Source organism: Anopheles arabiensis, chromosome 3 (assembly GCF_016920715.1).
Source record: "Anopheles arabiensis isolate DONGOLA chromosome 3, AaraD3, whole genome shotgun sequence".
NCBI lineage: Eukaryota > Metazoa > Arthropoda > Insecta > Diptera > Culicidae > Anopheles > Anopheles arabiensis.
Genome location: NC_053518.1, coordinates 18950547 through 18973624, shown reverse-complemented (window position 1 = coordinate 18973624; position 23078 = coordinate 18950547). Strand labels below are relative to the sequence as shown.

The window sequence follows — 23078 nt, the reverse complement described above, 5'->3', positions numbered from 1 at the left end:
GCTCCAAGTATTTCGTTACACTCCTCCTGTGCGACGAATATAACATAAATCACTTCCTGGGGCGTACAACATTTGGGGTCCAAAACTGGTAACGCTTCACGGGCAATCGTTTTGGCAGCAGCAGCAGCAGCAGTAGCAACACACGGCACAAAAACATGTGTCGACGAGATGTGAACAGAATCTCCCATAAAAATCGTAGTGTGTGTCATTGCGACCGTGTTAGGGCGCGCACGTGAAGAACCCTCCAATTTCGATTGACACAGTTTCCAGTGGAACTTGTTTTTTGGTTAAGACCAACAAGAGCCTAAACATTATCTTACCGTCTCTCTCTCCCGTATGGTATATTCACTGCGTATATTGTTTTTGATGATGAGGATAAATGGGGTAAACAGTTGTCGAAACGGGGCTCTATTATTGCTTACCGGAAGGTCTCGAACGAAATCTACCGTGTGCGGCGAGAGGAGCGCAGTTCGCGTGAGACGATTGCTGCGGAGGAGCTGCGTGAATGTGTGACATTTGAAGAACCAATTTGCGTAGTGCTTAAGACAATCGCAAAAGCATTACCTTCGTTGTGTTGGTTGAGATTGATTTTCTAGCAATTGAAATCAAAATCGAAAAAAAAACACAATCTACTACACTACGAGGTTATGAACAACAACCCTTGGAGAGACGACTATCCACAGCTGTAAGATTGATGCCAAAAGAGGACAGCGGGGTTTGGGAACCAAAACAAGATTAAATTCTCAAAAGCCTTCTACGAGCGAGTCATGCAGCATACAGCATTTGATGATCGCAGAGTCTCTCCGAGGTGTGTCGGTTTCAATCTCGCCGCTTCCTTTCGCTACAATGTGTATGTTTTTACGCTGCAATTGTTATGCTTTCAACTGTCAAACGCTGGCCTGACAGCACCAGCGTACCACGTTTGACGGATCATGGTAGCAACAGTGGTAGTAGCAGATTAAAGAAGGCGTCTATATGTCAGCGATACGGCTTGACCTGACCTTTCCGGGATGACGTTCTGAGTCACTCAACAAGCCCAAAAACCTTTGCCCGAGGTGCCCAAACCTTTCGGGAGGCACCTCACACAACCTGTCTTGCTGTAGCACCACTTCCCACCTCCCAAAAAAAAGCCGCACAAAAACCCACCCACCTTTCGCTTTCTGCTTAAAGCTTCGATTGAAATCGATTAAAGCGCTCAATGTCAAGTGTCATTAATTGTTTTTCTCTCGCTGACCTTACCCGGGTTTCGCTCGCAAGCAATGGGCCGCCCCGGTGGTCACCCCCGGAGGGCATTAAAAGCGACTCCGATAGCCGAGGAAAAGAAGTACTGGGCAAAAAAAGCCACCAAGTCAATATCCGCTGGCGTTCCTCTGCAGCAGGATTAACGAAATACTGACCCACTTCAACCTCAGTGTGTGAGTTTGGGATGGGGGACCGTCCGATTGGGCGGTGGCATGTTGCAGCAGCGCACCGCCTTGATTTGAATTTCCGATTCCGTGGGAAAGTTCTTGACTTTATCACCGGAGGGCTTAACCAGCTTGCTCTTGCTCTGTCGTTTGGACTAAATTCGAGGTCAGCTCAGCTCTGAGGCTTGGTGGTATGAAGCTAACATTGGTCGTCGTTTTGTTGTAGTATGCTAATCGGACCGGAATAAAACGAACGAAAACCTTAATAAACGGATGACTGCGAAAAGTTCCTACCTCTACACCGGCACCACTAATCGACAAACCGCACACGACGGCAAGGTTGCACGGGGTGAAGGTAATGCCAGGAACTTTACATCGCTGTCCCTACCGGCACCCCAAATCCTGCGGCATCCGTGACCGGTAAAAGAGCGTTATAATCATAAGCACTGGGAGCGCAAGAGCAAACAACAAATGCAAATGAAGCGATGCTTCCGGAGATGTTCCGCGTGCTTGAAGGTTGAGCGAGCAAAAAAAAAAGAGTTCGGGTTCCCCGCTTGCGTCGCAATCAGATCGATCCGTGATTGAGAAGCGCGCGAGTTTGGACAGCGTTCAATTCGTGCATCCGGTGATCTTGAGCATCTTGAGCTGCCAAAGTCAAAACGACTTTATTTAAATTATACATAAATAAAGCCCGAGCCCGGCCAAAAAGGACGAGCTGAGCTTGATGTATCAGTCCTGCTCGGCCGGCAGTCACTGCTTCCCCTCCCAGCATCTCTCGGACGGTCGCGAAACGGCACTTGCACTACTTTGACAGCGTTAATTCTTCAGCCGTTCAATTCTTTCGGCCGGCACACAGCGGAGGGCCCACGAGAGGGACCGGCAGCAAAAGTGAAAGTAGCACAAGGTTGGCGGTGTCTAACAAAAGGAAGGGGACCTCCGAAAATAATAATACACACAAAAAAAAGTAATGTAAAAACAGGATGGTAATTGGCAAAGCTCAGTCGATTGCGAGCGCGTGTACGTGGTTTGTGGCTAAGTTTTTTTTTTCTTCTGTGGATGATTTTGAATGTCTAAAGAGAAGAAATATAGAGGTAACACACAAAAAAAAAACTGGCAAACTTTTTGGCAAATTAGGAAAGGCTTGTAAGAAATGTAAGAGAGCGCACCACCAACCATTGTTCCGACCGAAGTGGCCGGTACACAAAAGCTTAATGCCCACACGTCCATTTGTGCTGGACCTGCTCCTTCTGCTCCTACCTGCTCGAGGATTCTACGGAGGTTCAAAGCTTAATCGGAGTCGTTTTTTTTTTCTCTCTCCACTCTATTCGCTTGGAATTTGATATGGCGATTGACGTCATTTAGCTAAATTTATATGGCGAAATTGAATTTGCACACGATGTTGCCTGCGTTCAGCTTCTTGCCGCGGTGCCTCTGTCCTCCGGGCAGGGAGTTATGCTGGAAGATTTGAGAAGAATGTCAGCAGATGGGAATGAGTCATTGCATGCCCTCTGGCTGGCAGTTTTAAATGCTGCCTGTGCTCGTAACTGCGATTGCTTACGTCATTCGGGGAAAGATCTTTCACCTGCACGGAGTATCGTTAGGAAGTTGTAAACAACCATCGGTTGGGATGATTTATTGACACGAGCGCGCAACAGGACTTCAAGTAGAGGCTTTAATGACCTACACGGATTACATTCAAAATTAGTAACACCTCTCAACTCAATTATATTCTGAACATTTCGTTTTCATGACCAATTCGAAGTCTTTCTTTAAATATTCGATCCCAGTTTGAGATTGTTATTGAAACTGGAGAACAGTTGTAACAAAAACCAACTTCTTCTTTATCAACTGAGTTGTATGCAACAACAATAAAAAAAACATGGATATTGCATTACGCACGGTATAAATTAATCTTATCCCGAAAAGCACTACTTGCGTGATTTTCTGCAATTCTGTCCTCTACACGGACCGGGCGTAAAGGTACAAGTGCGTTAATGAAAGAAACAAATCATAATCACAAACGCACACATACACAAACGTACGAGAAGTACGAGAAGAAGGGCCTAGCAATGCGTTACTACTTCATTAAGTATTCATGCTGCGCATACATTAACGTTACGTTTGGTCAGTTAAAATTCCATCAAACCTGCTGCTACCTTCTGCCACCTCTTTCCTAATGAGTTCTGCTACTCTCGAACTGTAATCATTGCTCCCGTTTTGTCGCAAAGAAACGTGCCTTTTATGTGCATTTCTGCATAAACGAACGGGAACATTTCTGGCTCAATTTTGATACCGCAAATGCTGTTACGAGACGTTGCCCTTGGCACAGACCTGCCCTACAAAAATCGTTCATCAATAGCGTGCGTCGTGTGCTAAAATGTGGAATAATTCCCCTAACCCGTTCACTGTTTAGCTTCAAAACGTTTGAAAAGTGGAACTGATCAAGGCCAAACAATGGGTGCCCCATGGAGCTAAGGGAAATTATAAATCTCTCAACGTTAATTCCTTTCTTTGGGTGCTTTCTTCTTCTATTAATAAAAAAAATGAAACAGATTTAATACTCCAAAAGAAGGAAGCTATAATTTCAAATGCGCGAAAACTAACGCACCGCCCTTCCGGCGCGAACGACCGGCAGCAACAACAAAAAAAAGGCCACGAATCGGAACATAAAGCGTATCTCGCTTGATGAGCACAAAACATTAGGCGGTCTCCGGCCAATTCCGCAAGAAAAAAGAACGACCACGCGCGTGATCGGAAAAGGGAAGCGCATCTTCAAAAAACCACACTGTGCGGCCCCTACTGCTCACGACCTTGACCTACACGCAGCAGCAGCCGCACGGGGCCAACGTCACCGAGAGAAGCTCTCCCCTACACCATTCCGCAAAGGCGAAGATCGTTCAAAGGGGAGGAAAATAAAAACAAGCGTGTGTATACACCACCGGCAGGCAGGCACGCCACCCTCCTTCACCCTTTGCTCAGGGAGGGTTTTATCTTCGCCCGCCATTCAAGCCCGCTAATCGGCTCATGCGGTTGGAGCGTTTTTTTTTTGTCCGTCTTTTGCTTTTTTTTCGGTGACCGTTGGGGGTTGCTTTTTTTATCGCGCTTACGCTGTAGTTTTGTAAAAGGGAATTGAACACAGTGAATCGATCATGGCGCACGTTTTGGTGGCCGATGACGATGATTGTGGAGAAAACGGAAGGGAGGGATGGAGAGCAATCATAATGCAACATAAAAATAAAAATGCAACATAAAAATAAAACCTTTGTGGTTTTTTTGTTTTTTTTTTTTTTGATTGGCAAAGGGGTTTTGGTGGCTGGGAAGGTGAGTAACGCACCGGGTATTCAAATAAGGATCGCTTAAAAAGGAAACGAACGGTGTGTGAGAGGCATGGCACAAAACTCGGATGGACCATTAATCCACCCGGGAGGCGCGAAACGGGTCATTTTAGATACGGGGGTTTTGCGCTTGCTCTGGGAGGCGATGGTCGAAGGCGAAAGGAAGCGGATTGATTGTTGTTTACATAATTTAACATGATTATGTTTTTATTACGAAATGTAGTAAAAGTTACGATTTGTAGTTTTGCTGTATTTTCTTATGCATTATTCATATACGCTTTGTACGATACATTTTTATATGTTTTTTCCTGCTTTTTGTGTGTCTTAAAAACTTTTTTGCTCATTTCATTTGTCGCTATGGTTTGCTTATCTATGTATATAAAAATCTCGTGTCACGGTGTTTGTTGCGAGCAACCTCCGAAACGGCTGGATCATTTTCAACGAAACTTTGCACACACCTTATGGTGGTATGAGAATAGGTTTTAAGATTTAAACATCGTTCAGATGTTACACTAAACTTAATTTAATAATGATTTTATAACTCTCATACAAAGAGTAGGATTGTTGTTGTGTTGTATACGGCACTTTGAAACTTGGTGTGAGGTGCCTGGCGGTTTACACTCGATGATCGGATCCTGAGAGGATACGTGCACGATACAACTATCCCAAGTAACAAATCAATAATGGAATATTTTAATTTTTTTTTTTTTTTTGAATAACTAAGTTTGTCGGGCCAGCTAGTCATTTTATATTTTTAAACAGCTGATTCTCTAATTATCTAAGGCAAATTTCTACTTATGTTTTACCAAAAACGGTTAAAGCTTCTACTAACATTTTTGCTGACTAATAAGTTGAATAATAAGTTATATGTTTAAAAAATAATGTTCATAAGAATCTTTAGTTATTACTTTAAATCTTTTGTTGTTTTGCAGCCTATTTCACTATCTTCAACTTACAACTTACCATTTTCAACTTTGTTTCTCGCTGCACAAATGTGTTCTCTTATTTACTTTATGTTCTTACTATAGGCTTTGATTTACTACAAGGTTAGGACTAAAAGATAGCTTTTACACTAAACGCCAATGACAATCATACAAGGCACAGTAATATTCCTTCATGATAAAAATGCATTTTTAGAGCCTCAATCACACCGCACAGCCTCCATCAACCGATCAAACGGTAACCATGACGGACTTCTTGCGCGCTTGTCAATCGCACAATAATGTTGTTCTGTTTTTGGTGTGTGCAACACATTCTGCACATTATTACTACGCTACGACGAAATCAATAATGCGTATCGTTGTGTAAAAAGCATTCCGCTCCACAGTAACCGCACTGCTTGAACTTGACACACTGGCGCACGCTTCTGCGGACAGCAGCAGTGCATTAACAACATGCCGCTAGTTCCGTTGCGATGTTGGCCCACGCCGTCAGAGTACGGCACCGCTCAAGTATCGATTATTATGTGCACACCACCCCCCCATTAATCCGTGCCGCCGGGTGAAATAAGTTAATCATCCATCGGGTGGACGGACCTCCGCAAAAGTCTCGCAGCCCAAACATGGGCAGCATACTTTCTTCAAGTGTGTACACATTTGCGCGAGCGCTCGGACGGCAAGCGGTGTGTGCGGCTAGTTCTTTTCTGATGATGAAGGCTCATTTTACGACGGTTGCGATTGTTGTTTATCCTTCTCTTTTTTTTTTTTTTTGTTCGATATGATTGTGCTTTCAGTTCGGTTCGGTACCATTTTTGCATTGCTGCTTTTGGGCAAATAATTGACCCACCGAGAGAGAAAGAAAAAAACGCACACACCCCACCTTGTACGACGGGTTTGAAAAGGCACTCTTCTTGTAGATTACATCACACGGACCGCCGCCGGTATGGTAGCATGTTGGTTTTCGGCTTTTTGTTGTTGTTTAATTTCACCGCCATCGTGCGCGAATTGAACATCGATGTTTGCCGCTCATGTTTAATAGGATTATTTCGCACCTAATGCGTCGCTGATGGGAGCCAATTATGGTGAATGTTGAGAGATGTTGTGTGGGTTTTTTTTGTTTGTACGCGCCGTGGGCTTGAGATGTTGGAGTTGACCTTGCTACAGTTCGGATTGGATTGTGATGGGGATTGTGCAAAATCAGATATTGCTATGACCATTTAGCAACGATTGGAATTTTTTGCGGCAAAGAGAGTAATAATTGAACAACCAAGTGTAACGGAATGCTTTATAGCAAGAGCTGAACCATTCACGTCATGATTCTACAAAACTTCTAGAGTATTCTCGGACAAACCATTCAATACTTCACTAGTAATCACTGTTGGCACTATTATTTATTAGCAATTGTCGGCGCTCCAGAACCGTTTACGGCATCTTTTCCACATGCAAAGGAATTGTAATTCAACCATTTGTCTTCTACACCTTTAGTCTACCTCGGCGCACTAAACTGACCTATAAAAAACTCCCGCCAACAATCCGCCGTACCAGCCCCGCCGTGGCACGGTGTCCAAGCGATTTGAAATTATAATTCTCAACCGGTCCTATGAGCGGCAGAATGATAAAGTGTACTGGTACTACAAGCCTGTAAACCAGCACAGCATCTAGACACACTCCAGAAGTAGTCGTCCCCATCAATGCCCGCGAGGCGTACCGGGGAGTAGAGCAGGTAGTGCGCGAATGATGCGACTTATTGGCAAAGACTGTCAGACAACACGTGCTGATGCTGTGGGTAGCATTTATCGGTCATCACACAGCCAGAACGCGACTGGTACTCGGGCTCGAGGCTTACCCTCAGGATCTTTGGGCTTTCGCGAGAAATAAATTACGCTCCGGCATCCTCTCCCGACTTCCTTTGATTAGTAGCAGCCAGCTCCACACGGCAACCTGCACCCGAGATGATGCGCCGGAGATGATGATCTGTTACGCTGGCAGCTTACCGGTATTTTGCTACAAATTACCGAGTGCGAAACAATAAAATTACATTTAAACATGCATTGCGATCGCACAGTACTTAACAACCAGCTAATTATCGTACCAGCGGCACACGGGGTGTGGGGGTCTAAGTGGCGTAGTTCGTCAAGTTCATGCGTGCCAACTGTTGCGAGGGGCTGGAGTAGGTGGCACCAGACATTTCACCCAAACTTCCAACCAGTTACGCGATCCGACAGACACACATACACCGTAGAGGTAGAGGTCGTCGGACCGTTGTTGGTGGTGGCGATGTCTAATTAGTGGAGACGCATCATCTCCATGCCATGTTGAACTGGCAGGGTGAGGTAATACGGTAGGGGTTCAGTGTCATTGCTACTGGATCTGGTTTTGCACAATTTTGGAAGCGGAGCATCTTGAGGCTACCTTACCTTCGGGGGCAGTCTAGATCTAGATCGGTTTTGGGATGATGCGATCGCCACCTTGAAGCGTCCGTTTAGGTTGATGCCATCTAGAGCGATCTATCTACTGTCCTTAGCGAAGATCACGGAGATAGTTGAAGTACAAAAACCTGCGATGAGGATCATGCATCAACAACGTAAACGAACGACGAGAACCAGTTGTCGGCTTAGCTCCAGTTGTGGGCATCGCACAACTCTCACCAGAAGCAATCAATTACCCACGGACTTGAAGCGATCGCAATGTACGATTGCCCGACCCCAGCCCTGTCAGATGCAGCCCGATCGGATCATCAATCCAAACGGAACGGAAGAGAGTGGTTTTGGCAACTCTGCCGACAAGGATGATCGATGCATAAATCAGCCTGAAATCATCACCAGCCATCTGTGTACACGCGATCGAGAGCTTAACAATGCGTATCCGTTCGTATCATTGTGGAGTTGGTCAGGAGAGGATCTGCGTATCTGTGCATGACGGATTTGATGGCACCATTTTTGCACAGCGGCCCACAGCTTTCTCACAGCCTGCATCGGGCTGCCTCTCCTCACATAAGATCTATGAATGAATGGGCCCCTCTCTCAAGACGTCCATTCGAGTGGCATCTTCAAAGTCCCCGGGTGTCTCTTGAAGTACCGAGTGTTGATCATCTACTTCCTACCTACACTTTCCTTGTTGAGCCGTCTTCGAGCCGTCGCATCTTCAGCTGCCCCAGCTGCCACAACACAACCTTGATGCCATCTCATCGTAGAGCTCTGGTAATAACCGGCGCGGATCGCTAAAATCGGCGCGATTGTCATTGTGTCCCCAAAAATTGCCCGGTCGGTGTGCCGGCACATCGAAGGTAGGCAACTTTAGCGCGGGGGCCTTCGCATTCGCGGTGAAGAGAAAGAAGGGAGTGTACGACTCAGCCTTTTTTGCGCGTACACACACACACTAAACATCCGACCGCCAAACTGAGCGATTCGCGCGTGCGATAAAATCAGCATCCCAAGGAGTCGCCGTTCGATACGTTTGCACTGCTGGGTGTTGCCTGGGACGAGTGTGGCATTGGAACGGGTGTGTCTTGTGTGTGTAGGTATGGGCAAAAGCTTAATTAGTTTGTGCGCTCGCACTTGGGACAATGAGATGTGCGGCGTGGTCCACGGTGTACCAAGGGTGTCGAACGGCTTCGATTGGCAATTGCGATTCGCGACTGTTAGCGACCTTGCGCCTTTGGATGAGCATGACGGCGATGATGATGACGATGTGTTCGCCATGAAAGTGAAGGCGCCACGCGCGATAGGGCTCCCTGCGTGTACTTCCCGGGTTCGCCATGGCTCGCCGCGACCGTATTTGGGGCGATGGGGGATTGCAATTTTGGAGGCTTTCCATGGCGAATCGGTTTTGTGCGGAGCGAATCGCTGAGCTTGAAGCACTTATCGCGATGGCCTATCGATACAGAGTTAACTTAGGCTTGGGGGTCTTGCGAGGAAAAGGCTTGTCTGCAAAACCGATTGATATCTATGACAGGCTCATAGTTAGCCGAGTAAATTAATTAAGAGCTCTCGAAAGCCCTCACCGGTACCAAGCTTACCCAACAGGCACAAGTATCTCGTAAAAAAACAAGAACCTCTTGCCAGCAGAACCTGACACGGGAACGTCATAGCCGTCGTGTCGTATCCTTGAGCAAACCGCTGGTCGGCGTTACCTTGCCTAACATTTAGATGCATACCAATGCCCAGCCAGGAAGAGGATGGCACCGTGTAATTTGTGTGTTTGGCTGCTGCTTACCACGGATTCACCGCAATCCAGGGCCTTTTTCTTGCCACGGCACGTCGTGTTACGACTGCGACCGGCTAATGTAGCACACATAACGTGAATGTCACGTGTAACGAAACTCATTGTGCTGGGTGCTCTACCTAGCGCCCTGGAAGCTTCGGATGAATCATGCTGAATCGTTGTTGCTGTTTTTTTGTTCTGTCGGTTTTTTTATTGTTTTATTTATTTTTCCCAAATTCAAGGTCCTACAACTAATTCGAGCGCACGGCTACGCACGTGGTACGCCATTCATTAATTTCCGCTCACGTTAATCTGAGCGCGGAGCAGCACACAAACAAATGCGAGGAATCGTACCGACAGGTTAACACAGTTTTGATACGGATACATCGTGTTAAGATTAAAAAGTCATTACAACTGACTGATACAACTGTATCAGTACATTCTATTTGGTCCGGTGTAGGGAATGTTATCGCGCTCTGTCTTCTATTAGTGTAACGATGATTGAAGAATGTTTTACTTTTCATTTCTTCCGGCAAAATTACATTCCAAGCAACCGAACACGTAGGTGATAACATATTAAAGATTAGTGTGTTTGAGAAAGTGTTCACACGTAATATAGTTACTACAAAGGAAAGTGAAAATTAATCCAATATGCCGTTTATTTAAAAAATCGATTAGATACTATCCACTGTTATTATTTAGGCGTGGATGGAAACGAAATGGTTAGACCGTGTGGTGTACGGTACAAAATTCATTTCAATTAGCGTAATTTCAAAGGCACCCTATAAATCGTTACGATAATGAGCCCGATAAATAGCAACGGGCGCAGCTCTGTTTATGCGAATCGACTGAGCTGACGAAGCGGCTGTTGCTTACGGTGCACATACGACCCATCGCCAGGCACAGCCCGTTGTTGATCGATCGTTGTTGGGCAGATGATCACGTTGTGTGGCTCGTTCGTTCGGCCCATCGTGTGCAAAGGTGCCGTTAATGCATTCTTACGCATTCCCATCACAACACCTGTGTGCACGTAGTGCCGGCACCCGGAGCCCTCCGTTCAACACCACCACCAACACTGTGAGGCAGAGTGGTGATGGGGCAATAAAATTAACTGGCCGCACTACTGTCACGAACACAGGCGGAAGATGTCCACTGGGTTAACCTTTGGCGTGGAGTGCACGGGCACTGCGGCCATAACCCTGGCCGAACGGGCCCCATCACGGTTTGCGTTACGGACCGTTACCGCTTCCTTGACATTGAATTCCTACCGCTGACGGTGTGAAGACGGTGGTCGTAAGATGGAGCACACCAAGCAGTGGGAGGATGTTGGGCATTTCTGACTGATGGCATGAATTGAAAAGTATCGGGAATGCAATTTTAAGTAAATAATAAAAAGATATGTCAGCAACCATCTCGTCCACATTAGATCTAGTATATAGTAGATCTAGTATCTAGATCTAGTATTATGGCTTTAATGTTCTACGATAGCGATATGAATATGATCTGTAGGATTAAGCATTGAAGGATGTAAAAGCAGATTACGTTTTTCAACAAATTCCAATGGAAAATGAGAACATGCTGATCTCTTCCAAAGATACTACCAACTCACAGGTGTCTTTAATAGCACTAAGACAATGATTAAAAGACCTAAACTCACCATCCTAACCCATTTTTCTGAATGATGTAGTTTGTATGAGTTGTTTTTGGCATTGCGTAGCAGACAAACAATCAATTATAAGTTAATAAATAAATAAATAAATTATAAAAACAAGCACACTCTTGAACACTCTGCTTAAATCTGTATTCACCCAGAAATCCCAGTTGGTTCTAGAGCCTTCAAATTGTAGTCTAGTCCTTCCTGTTTATGAATTCGCCAAAACAAATATTAAATTGTTAGGCGTTCAAGAATTGAAAATAATGGAATGGATAATCTGATTCATCGCAATGAGTAGACAATCAGACAATAAACAATATTTGGTTCGATTTCCACCTGAATGACCAGGAGTAATTATACTGCCGTGAGTAAGACATAAGTCACACATGAGAAAGCTCGTCCGAAAGAAGTTAGCAGACCTAGAATAAAAACAGTTGTTGTGCCAATGCCTTTCCAGAATGTCACCAATGATGACTCATCATTAGTGATCTACAAATCACAGTGATGTTACTGTTTTTAAATGTTTTAGAATGTATTCTTAATATCCTATTATAACTGTTCTTACCAACCTTGTGATATCTGCGGCAAGTCCAAAAACTGAGCTAGATGCAATCAATATTCTACAAACTTTTCATTCCAACTCAACACCAACTATAAGTTTTCCCATCATCTTCCCCGATCGCCTTTTCTACCACCAAACTGTTCAGCCTACGCTAGAGCGGCTGCCACTAGCACACGGTACAGCGATACTATTACCGGCCCACCGTCTTGAAAACAGTTGTTTTTCTCCCGCGCACACGCCATACCCGATGGCGTTACACTGTTTTTCCTTCGCACTTTACACCACCAGCACAGCATATTATGCTGTCTTCCCTGGCTCCACACACACTAGCCCTATTGTGTTAGAAGAAGTGTACTGGGGAAGGTGAAGATGGAAACATGTTGGCAGATTGATTTGCGGCATGCTACGATGCACCAGAGCGGGTGCACCACTCGCTCTTCCTAGCGAGTGCATCATCCCGTGCATTGTGCGACGATTGATCAACGCTGCAACGAACCCCAGTAGCGATGGGACGGGAAGAGTGATGACGGTTTATGTTGGCAGTTGGCGGGGCGCCCGGTTGAGCGGTTTATGAGATGGGAATTATTGTTTATTATGCATTTCGACCAGTCGCAACAGCGCACACCAGCCAAATGGCAACGGCTCTCTCGGCGATTTGCGGCAAATGCTGCGAAGCAAACAACATGTGTAAAGCAACGACAGAGACTGACAGACAGGCCGGCATTATGTTGAATGCTGAGGCGCTGATGATGATGCGCGTGAGCATTCCTCGTTTGGATTGTAGATGAGCTGCATACACACTAAACCTTCCGCGTGCCACAAAGACAGCGTACGGATTGCGGTCCGTCAGTGTCGAATGGAGAAAATGGAAAGAAAATGTGCCTAGCTGCAGCAGCGCAACTGTGTTTTCCCTTGTTCGTCATCTCTATTTCCACTCAGTTGGCTCTTTTATAGCTTTGTTTGCAACCCAGAGCCCTTTTGTGCACGGCTCAGTAGCAGTAGTAGCAGCTGCATAATAATAATAATCATAATTCCTCCATGCGGTTGGCAGGGAGGGGTAGGAGTTCGGAAAAATTTCTCTTTTAATTATAACAAACACATTTAATGATGGCAGCCACAGTGTGCAACGAGAGAGAAAGATGCAGCAGTTTTGCGTTATGCTTCTCCGGAGCTCTGGAACTTCACAGCTGGATGGAAGATAGTCCCGGCAAAGACACTGATTAGGCAAAACACGACTTTGAGCCATCAATTTTCTAGCGCGGCTAAATGGGGTACACGGATCATTGCACTTTGGCCATTTGCTTGCGCTTTGTGTGCTATTATGCACGATTAGTGATGTGCTTTAAACATTAAACTAGATTAGTGGAAGTTAGGTAATCGGCGATGAACAACAACATGATTAGAAAGTTTATAATCAAACCGCAGCAAAGGTCGCAGTCTATACACTAATGCATTTTTATTGCATCAAAAAGGATGAAATGTTTACTATGCTGATCAAGGCGAAGCGTGTTCGATCCTGTACAACACATCCTTTTACAGCTCGTACATCCTTCAATGGTTTTTTTTCCAAACAAATAAGTTTTGTTTTGGTTTGCGCTCCTCCAACCAAGGTTATGTTTATTTTTATGCGCACCGAAAAAGGTCATTGTACCCTTTCACGGACACTTTCACGGGTGCGTGCGTGCACCACCGAACACGGTTCTAGGGCGTAAAGCAATTGCACCGGCCTCCTTTTATGTTTTGCAAACCCCTTCTGGCTAAAGGTTGAATCGATTCAGCGAGCGCATTCGATGTGCAAAAGCTGAAGCAAACTTCAGTGCATGGGGCCACCATAGCAACCAATTGCACCTTTAGAGCTCTGCAGGCTTGGTTTAAGGCACACCCCCTGAAGGAGAGCTTTTCAAACAGAATTGTTCGTTCGAAGATGTTTGCTAACTCAATTAGAGCCGATTGACAGATGCCTCCAATTATCGGCTGCCGAGCGCACTCCGATCAGGAAGTCGTCGTTGCTAGAGAAAGAAGGAGGAAAATGACTAGCAAACAAGGGGTGCTTGGCGCATGATTATTGCTTCGATTTACTTTGTTTGCACTATCTTTGTGGGCTTCGATTCGAATAGCTGCAGCAGCAGCAGCAATCATTCTCGATTGACGCTGTTGTCGAAATTGGAGCACGTAAATCGTACGCCCATGTTCTAATGTTGACGCCATGTCGCTTATCTTACATGAAAATACGATAACATTCTTTCATCATGTGAGCGCATAAGGGAATGTGTTCTAACGTTCGCTCGTGCCAACAACTGCACCGATTTCATCAAACGTAAAGTGATTCGTTTACAAACTTCACACAAACAAACAACTGCCTTTTCGCTTGGGACACGTTTTATCAGGTGTGTGTAGACTCCAGGGAGGGGAGAAGACATAACAGACAACAATAACATGTTGAATCAGTTTTTTTGTCACAGTTTTTTTATTTCTTTTTTCGGTGTGAGGAAAACAATTCTAATGCAAACAACGTACGATTGCCCAGACAACCTGAGGCTCTCGTTGTGTCGCTAGTTAATGGTTGAAGTACTCTTTGGGCGCGAGAGGACGGAGCCATTGCGACGTACGATTGCCACTTACGCTTATGGACGCACGATAATTTCATCAATGGCTATCTAAATTGAATTTACTACTACTAGTTCTGATAAGCATCTGAACGGAGCAGGAGAGGAAATGGGCCTCTTTACTGATAACTCTGAAACACACAACACAACACGTCACTATCAACAATATCGATTCTGACCCAAATATCGTAGAAGTAGTCCGATAAGACCGTTTATTCGAGTTGATTGGGACATAGGGTGAGCTTTTGGAGCATTTTTGTAATTATAAATTGATATGTTTTTATTGACAAACGACTACTGGAAGGAACAATCTCAATCTTTTCCATCACACAACCTCCTCTGACATCGTGGCAACCCCTTCGAGCTCCCTTTGACCCTTTCCCCTCCACAGGCCGTCGGTGGGTTGCAATTTTTGCCGCGCACTTGGGAGAAGGGCACATTCGCGTTGCATTCGCATTGGTACGTGAAAGCGCGAACAGGCCCCCACGGGTACCACGCGATCGGGCGGGTGTGCAAAAAAAAAACACACACACACCCCAGCGCAAGGTAGAAGGGAGCCAAATGGTGATTTGCACCTCCACCATCCATACACCCTTCGCCCCGCATCGCCATCAAGATCCGCTGTCGAACGGTCGTCGTCGCCGTTGCCGATTGTTTTGCGCTCCGCCCGTGCGCTCCGGGCTCCCGCCAGCAGTTGCGCTTTGCGCCGCTCAGTAGATAACTTTCCTTCTTGCGAGCCGGTCCATTCGGGGCCCTTTTGAGCGCCAGCAAACAGAGCCAAACGGTTTTAAAGCAAACGGAAAGGAGTGAAAAAAGTTTGTGCAAAGTTTGTCGTCGGTTTATTTTCGGGGGTGACTTTTGTTTCTGTTTCCACTTTGCGTGTGCGGATGTGATTGTGCAGGCATCGTGTAGCGCCGAAATTCACCGCAAACTGTTGCGTGCTGGCATCAGTAACTCCGCGATTTAAATTAACTACAATCAGCCACCAGCCAGTCACTAAATGCCATTTAGGAGCTTTTGGGAGCGATTTTGTACGGGATTTTCGAACTGGCAGGACAGCTACTGCTAACAAGCTAAAACAAGGGCTCGTTGATTTATTATCACTTTAACGATTCCCGCTCCTCTGCCTCACTACTCGGTGACGTCCTATCTTGGGCATCGGCAGTGGATGAAACCTACCCATACCCCTAAGCCGTTCCGTGCCTTCCCTTACCGGTCGCAGATTGGAAAGTTTGATCAATATCATAAAATCGGTTTTGATAGTAGCGAAGGCTACTACACTACCCGAGCATTGTTTGTTTATGCTCCCGTTCCGCATTTTCATTCCGCGACATTACGCCAACGGACGTGGGGCCCCTGGAGCAGTGCTCAGAAGTTAGAACTCGCGCGGAATTAACTTTACATCCGGAACATTAAGTGTATTCTTGAAGTGCGTGTGTGGAGCAACCAGCTTGGAGCAGTACTCCAGAAACGAATCGAGTTGCAGTAGTAGTGCCAGCAACAACTCTATTCCATATCCCGGTCCAGAGCGCGCGAGATGATACCCATCCTCAGCAAGTTTGATCTTAAAGAAGGTAGTGTAGCGTTACGGTGTACTGGTTCGCTCCGTCCATCGTGGTCTCCCGTGGTGCGCTAAATGTTCGCGGTGCGCTTTCATGTGCGTATTATGAAGGCACAGGAACAGCAAGCAGGTATTGTGTGTGTGGTTTATTGCCCGGCATGAAGGCAACTCAAAAGAGTGCTCAGAATACCCGTTCCGTATTTAGTTCATCCCGCACTCGCACAACCCAATTGGAATGGTTTTTTTACCAGCCCTGACGTGACTCGCCACAGTTCCAGTGGCGTTAAAATATGGGCCAAAAACACACACAAAGTCGAAACCAACACGTGACAGGGGTTTCAATTCCGCACCTAGAATTCAATCCTCCGAAAGTAGTGCATGGTTGTGTACGTTTCGATGTTTGATTTTGAATTGCGTGGAAATACGTCTTGCTTGCTTGTACGAACATCTCTCAAAGAGCGAGATTGATACATGCAGCATATGCTACACGTTACAACTGTTTAGCATTCTCCAACTGTTCTGATATTCATTTCGCAAACCCCGATTCAGCGTGGTGAAATCCTTAGTAGTGTAGTAAACATATAGCAAAGTAAGTCCCCCATAAAAAGGCACTCATTCTAATCACCCCGTTCTGTTCTTTCTCTTTCGCAACACCAGGAGTGAAACAGATCGTCGGCGTCTCCGATATCACCGAGAACCGCAACATATGGCGCATGCTGGTGGCCGAGTTTCTCGGCACCTTCTTTCTGGTGGCGATCGGCATCGGTAGCACGACCGGCTGGACCGACTACAGTCCCACGCTCACGCAGATTGCGTTCACCTTCGGCCTGGTGGTCGCCACGCTTGCACAGGTAAGAAGAAATCGAGTTGGGAGGGGAGGGCTGCACATAAAACGCATATAAACGCACACCCAGGCTACACGACGCACTGCTCCATGCTCCGAACTCTGGACCAGTTTGTCCACTTTGTGGAGTCACCGAAAAACCAGCCTACTGGGGGGGGGGTGCCTTTGCTCTGTGTGACCTTCGGCCAGATAACGGATAATGGCCGCCCGATGATCGATCCTGTCGCACGCTTTTTGTGAATGAATCTCTCAGGCAGAAAGCAGACCCTAGACCAGTGGGTGATTCATCGAAGTGTGCTCACTCCACCGAGTGTCTCGAGCTCTACCGAACCCCCTTGAACCGGGTGGTGGTATCCTGAGGAGATATAGATGGCTTTAGATTATTCGGCCATTCGGGTTTTTTTTTTCTGTGACTTGCACGCCAATATTAGTTTGACGAGCTTTTTTTTGCTGCCTCGCAGAGGGGTGTCTCCAGTTCGAGATGTGCCAAAAGCAGCAGGGCTCCTTGCCATAGTGTCTGCTATGAGCCTGTGAGCCGGTGAACGTCAGTCGCTGCTTGGATCTGGAAGGACAACTCAGCCCCAGCGCTAACGCTCTTGAATCACCACGGCACCGTGCCCTAGGGCATGGTCATTACTGGTTCTTTCTCGCGTCCGGCGAGCGTGCGCCGTGCGTTGGCTTTTTTTCCATTTCATGGGCTTTGGTTTTCTTTCTGCTCGCACGCGTGCACATACACGCAAGCTACTGCAGCACTTTTCCAGCAGCTGTTGGGAATGGGCGTCCAATGCGAAGGGGTAGTACACACACGGACGCACGCAGGTACACCTCAATCAAATCCACGTTCATAAGATTCGCTTCATCGCGTCGCCAAAACTGACCCCGTGGAAGGCGTGCGGGTTCGGGTTGGTCGCTTTGATGTCTTTCCCCTCGAGGGGGGATATACAGATGAAGAATCAAATGACGCATGGGTAGCATTTGCGCGTTTTACTGGGACACGGTGGTAGTAGTACGCAGTACGTTTTTGATTCAGAATTGGGTTTGACTTGGCGCTACTTGGATTACTTTTTGGGGCTTAACGTCTGAATCGACTCCAACCAGGTATTGTTGGTATCAAAAGCGAATCTCGTTCGAATCATTTACGGCAGTCGGCAGTTAAGCGATTTTATTGTTACGTTCTGTGCAGCAACAGCCACACTAATGGAAATGATATCTTTAGCTTGTCGTCAGCCAGCGGAGGAAAAAGGTCACCGAGAGGTTAACCTGTCCCACCCATATGGCTTGTCCAGTTCCGATACCAGTTCCGAATTGGCCGCTGCACCTGCTCGCACGGCGCAGTCGCCCTGGTCCTGACTGATCCAATTACCCTGTTTCCCTCCGCCGCCCTCCTTTCTAACCGAACGAATTCTTGTGCCGATTGTGATCGCATTGACATTCGAATTTCAAAGCCCGGCCGTAGAACGCACGGATTTGTGATGCCTTGAAATGGCCCTACCGTTTGATGGTCCTGGCCAGATCGGACTAAAAAGTAGACTTAACGCTTGTCAGCAAAGGCATACACACACACACATACGTGATGTACATACGCAATTGCCACGGGGGCTCGGTGGAATGCTGCATGCCGCAAGGGGTTTGCAAGCTCAGCATTCTTAAGGCACACACATGTTGGAAACTCCTCCAAGGCTGCAGGTCGAGCCGAATCGAAATCTTGCCACAAAGAGACGCTGTCGAACGGGTGTAGTAGGGCGCTGCCCTGCCGGGGTTTCGTTGTTTGTATATTGCAATAATTATTATTATTACCCCGGTCATGATAATAATCGTTACCAAACAATAACTAGCTATTACGCAAGATTAGATCAGGATCGATGCACTCACCCCGAGCTCTGACCCCAGTGCAACCTCTGGAGCATTGCAACCCATCATCATCGTCGTGCTCGTCATTCGGCAAATGGAGAAGTTGCCCCGTTTACTGCCGGTTTGCACGATGCTTCGCATACCGCGGCTTTTGCTATTGGTTGAAGGTGAAGGTAAGGGTTGGTCTCTCGGACCGCTAACCAACCGTGTGCCGTCAGCAGGATGGCGAAAAGTCAGCATATTCCCAGTGCGCGAAGAGCAGCGTCGTACGTAGCCGCAGCAATCATTGCCTTTGGTTGGCGGCCGGAGCAGGAATTTTCGCCAAACGACGTCAATGCTTTTACGAGATCACCTTTTCCTTGTGATCTTCCGCTGCCAGGGGGAGAGAGTGGTAGGTGGGACGGTGGCTTCCCAAGGGTGAAGATGTGAGCCTGAAGTGGAGTAGAATTATAGCAAACCGCCGCAGGGGCCCCTTTGCAACAAAGTATTTGCGCACTAGGGAAGGATTGACTGAGGAGTTCGTTCGGTCGTTCGTTTTTTTTTGTTTCCATAGAAGACTACCTTGAGCTGGGTTGGGTCGTTATCGGGTTTAATTAGCTATATGCGACTAGATATTTTCGGACTAGGTCAATCCGTATGGACAGGGCATCAGTTAGCGCTTTGACAGTGACAGTTTAATTCCGTGTGAACGCTGATGGAAGCCGCGAGATAATAAAATCTCGTTTTAGGATAGCTCCAGTTTTAACGTTAAACCTTCATTTGTTCCGCGTTAACCTACAAACATGTCATCTTAATTGCCGTAAAGCGCAGCTAAACATCAAATTAGATAAAACGATAGCGCATCAACTCCAATGCTTTTCGCATTTAACAGATCAATAAATCTTCAGCAGAAGGGTAAGCTTTTGGGAGCAGCCCAACTAAACGAGCCCAAATTACAAGCCATCGTAAAATGTTAGCTCATCTGTATCTTCTCGGACTGAACCCCTCACAACACGGCACGGTTTAATCGCGGCTAATTTAGTTGCTTTATCGCGATGCTGATAGTCGGAAGCTAACACGGGGCCGATGCTGTAGCTTCCTCCGGTAGTTGTGTGGGGAAGTCCGCCACTGCGACAGTGATGACAGTTTACGATTTAATTGCTCCAGTGGAAATATTCCCCCGGCAGCTCCTATACTTTGTGGACTTTTTACAGCAGCCCAGGGCCACCTTCGTTACATCACCACCGCCCAATAAGCTGTGCGGAGGTAATGCACACGGTGGCTGGGCTTTGCGCTAGTTTTGGCTTTGACTTTTAGCTGCCCCGTTGTTGTTTGAGAAATGCGTACGATAATTAAAAAGATAACAGTACTTGAACAACACCTGACCACCGGGAGAGATCATGGGATGACAAAACAAAGAGGACAAGGCGCGCGTTGCTCAGTTAAATATTGAAGCTGCCGCACGGACGCTTATCCTCGGTTGCTGCTTCGCCTGTGACCGCCAAAGTGCGGGCGATCGTTCAAATATTGACACTGGCCGCACGGGTATACAGCCCCGGCTGGGAAGGCCTACCGTGGTTGGGCTGAAAGAAAACGGAACGGCCAGATAGGATCGACTGCACGGCCATAGCCGGAGCTCGAGTAAACAGGGGACTTTGATGGTAAGAGGGTGATTGTAAGACCTGATTTCTTGGCGTGTTGCCCGACACGTTTAGATACAAATCCTTGTGCAAATAACCAAAGACCATCTTCAGATGTGCTATCAGACCTTTAGATAGAGGATCGTGATCGTAATATACACCTGTGCTTGTGTAGAGAAAGAGAGCGGTACAGAATGGTAGATGTGAGACAGAAAAGTGAAAGGAAGCTACTTAGTAACTAAGCACATGTACTGGACGATTTATCTGTGGCGCTACTAGTTGTAGTGCCAGAGCGCGTCTTGTTATGGGATTTAGCAGGCACCACTAAACATTATCAGCTATTAATTTAAGATGTTAGATTTCAGAGGCAACCTTTTCAGTCATTATTTTTATCATGATTCAATTCCCCACCAAACCTTTGTTTCTTGTTCGCAACAGCTGTCACTAGTGTAGGAACGCTCGTCGCCTAACGCCTTACGTTTTCACACGATCAAATCATTCCGGCAGGTGTCTAGCCTGTGCGATCGTTATCCAGGCCCTGTACGTGGCGCGATTGTGGTACGCATTTAGCAATTCTGGTCATTTTGTTTCATCAAATTACTGACAAGCCCTCCCCGTGTGGCCGTGTTCGATCGCACGTTACGATTGCAAACGCCAAACGGTACCCGTCGTCGTCGGTGGCAACAGTGGCACCGATTAAAGAAATTCGCACTACCTCCCAAACGCTCCTCCGTCTTCGAAACGAACGCGAACTTCAATCCGATCGCTGGTAGCGATTCTCACTCGGCACGTACAGTACCAACGTTCAGGGTCAGCGACTGTCACTAGTCACCGGTGTAAAGATAAGCAAAAAACCAGAGACCGCAGTAAAAGCCGCCCAGAGCATGCCCAAGTGTAACTCTGTGTGTGCGTGTGTATGTCTTAGCGTGTGCCAACCGGCCAGCACACCGATCTCGATCAACGTGATGACCACGGAGGAGAACTGCACGAAACCCAGCGTGCATGTAGCTCCCGAACCAGCCAGAGAAGTTCGTTCACTCGAAAGTCCACCGTTTACAGATGGCAATTTGGAGTTGTGCTTTTGCGAATCAACGTCCAACATTTCCAATTGTGCCCACCGGTGCCGTGTGAGCTGTTTCGTGAGTGGGATACGGTGAAGGAAGGACCTTCACACACACATACACAGAGCTAGGGAAGGGTGAGAAGCTGACTCACCTTTGAGGGGGAGAGCGCGAGACAGCAATTGATTCCAAGCGACGTTAACCTGTCAACGCACACTTACGAAGATTTGATGAGGAGTGGTGCGATCTCGAACCTTCACACCGTTTAGGTATCGTTAGATCTAGCTGTTAGAGCCTGCTCTAGCATTAAATACTTTGTTTTAGATTTTTGGAGTGGTACTTTGCAATGATTCCCAACCTGGTTGCAGTGTGCCGAGCTAAAGGGATACTCGATAATAACCCAACTTCACAGTACTGTGTTTGTCAAAGGCAGAGTGGTCAACAAGACAATGCTCTCCCCTTTGAAGACATCTGACCAGAGCTGTCAGATTGCCAAAGAAACACATTGCGCCCTTTGCAACATCTCATGGCAGGACCAGTTAAGAAGTCGTCCCTTTATTTTGCTTGAGAGACCTTAAGAGTGCTTCTGGCATGATCTAGAGGGATCACGCTGTAAACCTTTGAACTGAGAGTAAACCTCATAATCTCATGAAAGAGCTAGCGTGGAATTGAACTCTAATGTGTTTTTTTGGGAGTGGTGGGGAATAGTTAGAAGAAAAAAAACACTCACAACAACAACAATAATAAACGACTCATAGTTCAAGTAGTAAACAACTCAAGGTTTTAGAACTCGCCCCACTTCCACTGGGAACGCGCGCGCGTTCCGAGCGAACGCTCGCGCGTTCGTCGCTCGACGACGCAGTAAATCTTCCGATACCCATCGGAGCGCGGTATCGAAACGCCTCAACCAAATAATGACTTATTCTTTTGCCGGCTGCGGTGGGATGAGTAGTTGGCAGTCGCGCAAATACACCTCCTCGCTCCCCTTGCGATGGAACTGTGGTTTCTTATATTTATGTTTGCCTCTTCGTTGTTGTCTTTTTCTTCTTCCTTCGCTGATCTTGCCGGTTGTGTCTCTTCTCCCGCCGTGCGCCGGCATCATCAACCCGGGCAGCAGGACCACACCGAGGCTGCTGGGCTGGCTGGTTGCGTTCGGCAACTTGTTTAGCGAATACATTGCATAATACCGTTCAATATAACTCTCTAACCTTGACATCTCTTACTGGTTCGCTTCGGCTCCCCGGCAGTCCTTTCCCTGCCCAAGTGGGGGGTTGTTTCAAGCGGTGGTTGCTGTGTGTTTGTGTTTGTTTTGTTTCACTCACTCGAAGGACTGGTTCGGGGTATAGTAGGTGCGCTCCGAAGGCGATCGGGCGGCGACCCAGTATTAAGATCAACGGCAAGATGGAAGAAAGAGCTTTTTCCTTCTTTTTTTCGCTTA

At 46.8% G+C, this 23078-nt stretch overlaps 1 protein-coding gene across 7 annotated transcripts in view; it reads left to right on the top strand.

The window, feature by feature from the left end:
- LOC120903122 (aquaporin AQPAn.G) overlaps positions 1 to 23078 on the top strand; it is a 40781-nt gene that overhangs the window by 3771 nt on the left and 13932 nt on the right. For 5 of the 7 annotated variants that reach the window (XM_040312347.1, XM_040312351.1, XM_040312350.1 and 2 more), the window contains exon 3: positions 16923 to 17116. In XM_040312347.1, coding sequence (XP_040168281.1) covers positions 16923 to 17116 — 194 coding nt within the window. Of the gene's footprint in view, positions 1 to 15421; positions 16279 to 16922; positions 17117 to 23078 lie in introns of those variants that run through there. The other 2 variants (XM_040312346.1, XM_040312353.1) reach the window with 1 other exon arrangement.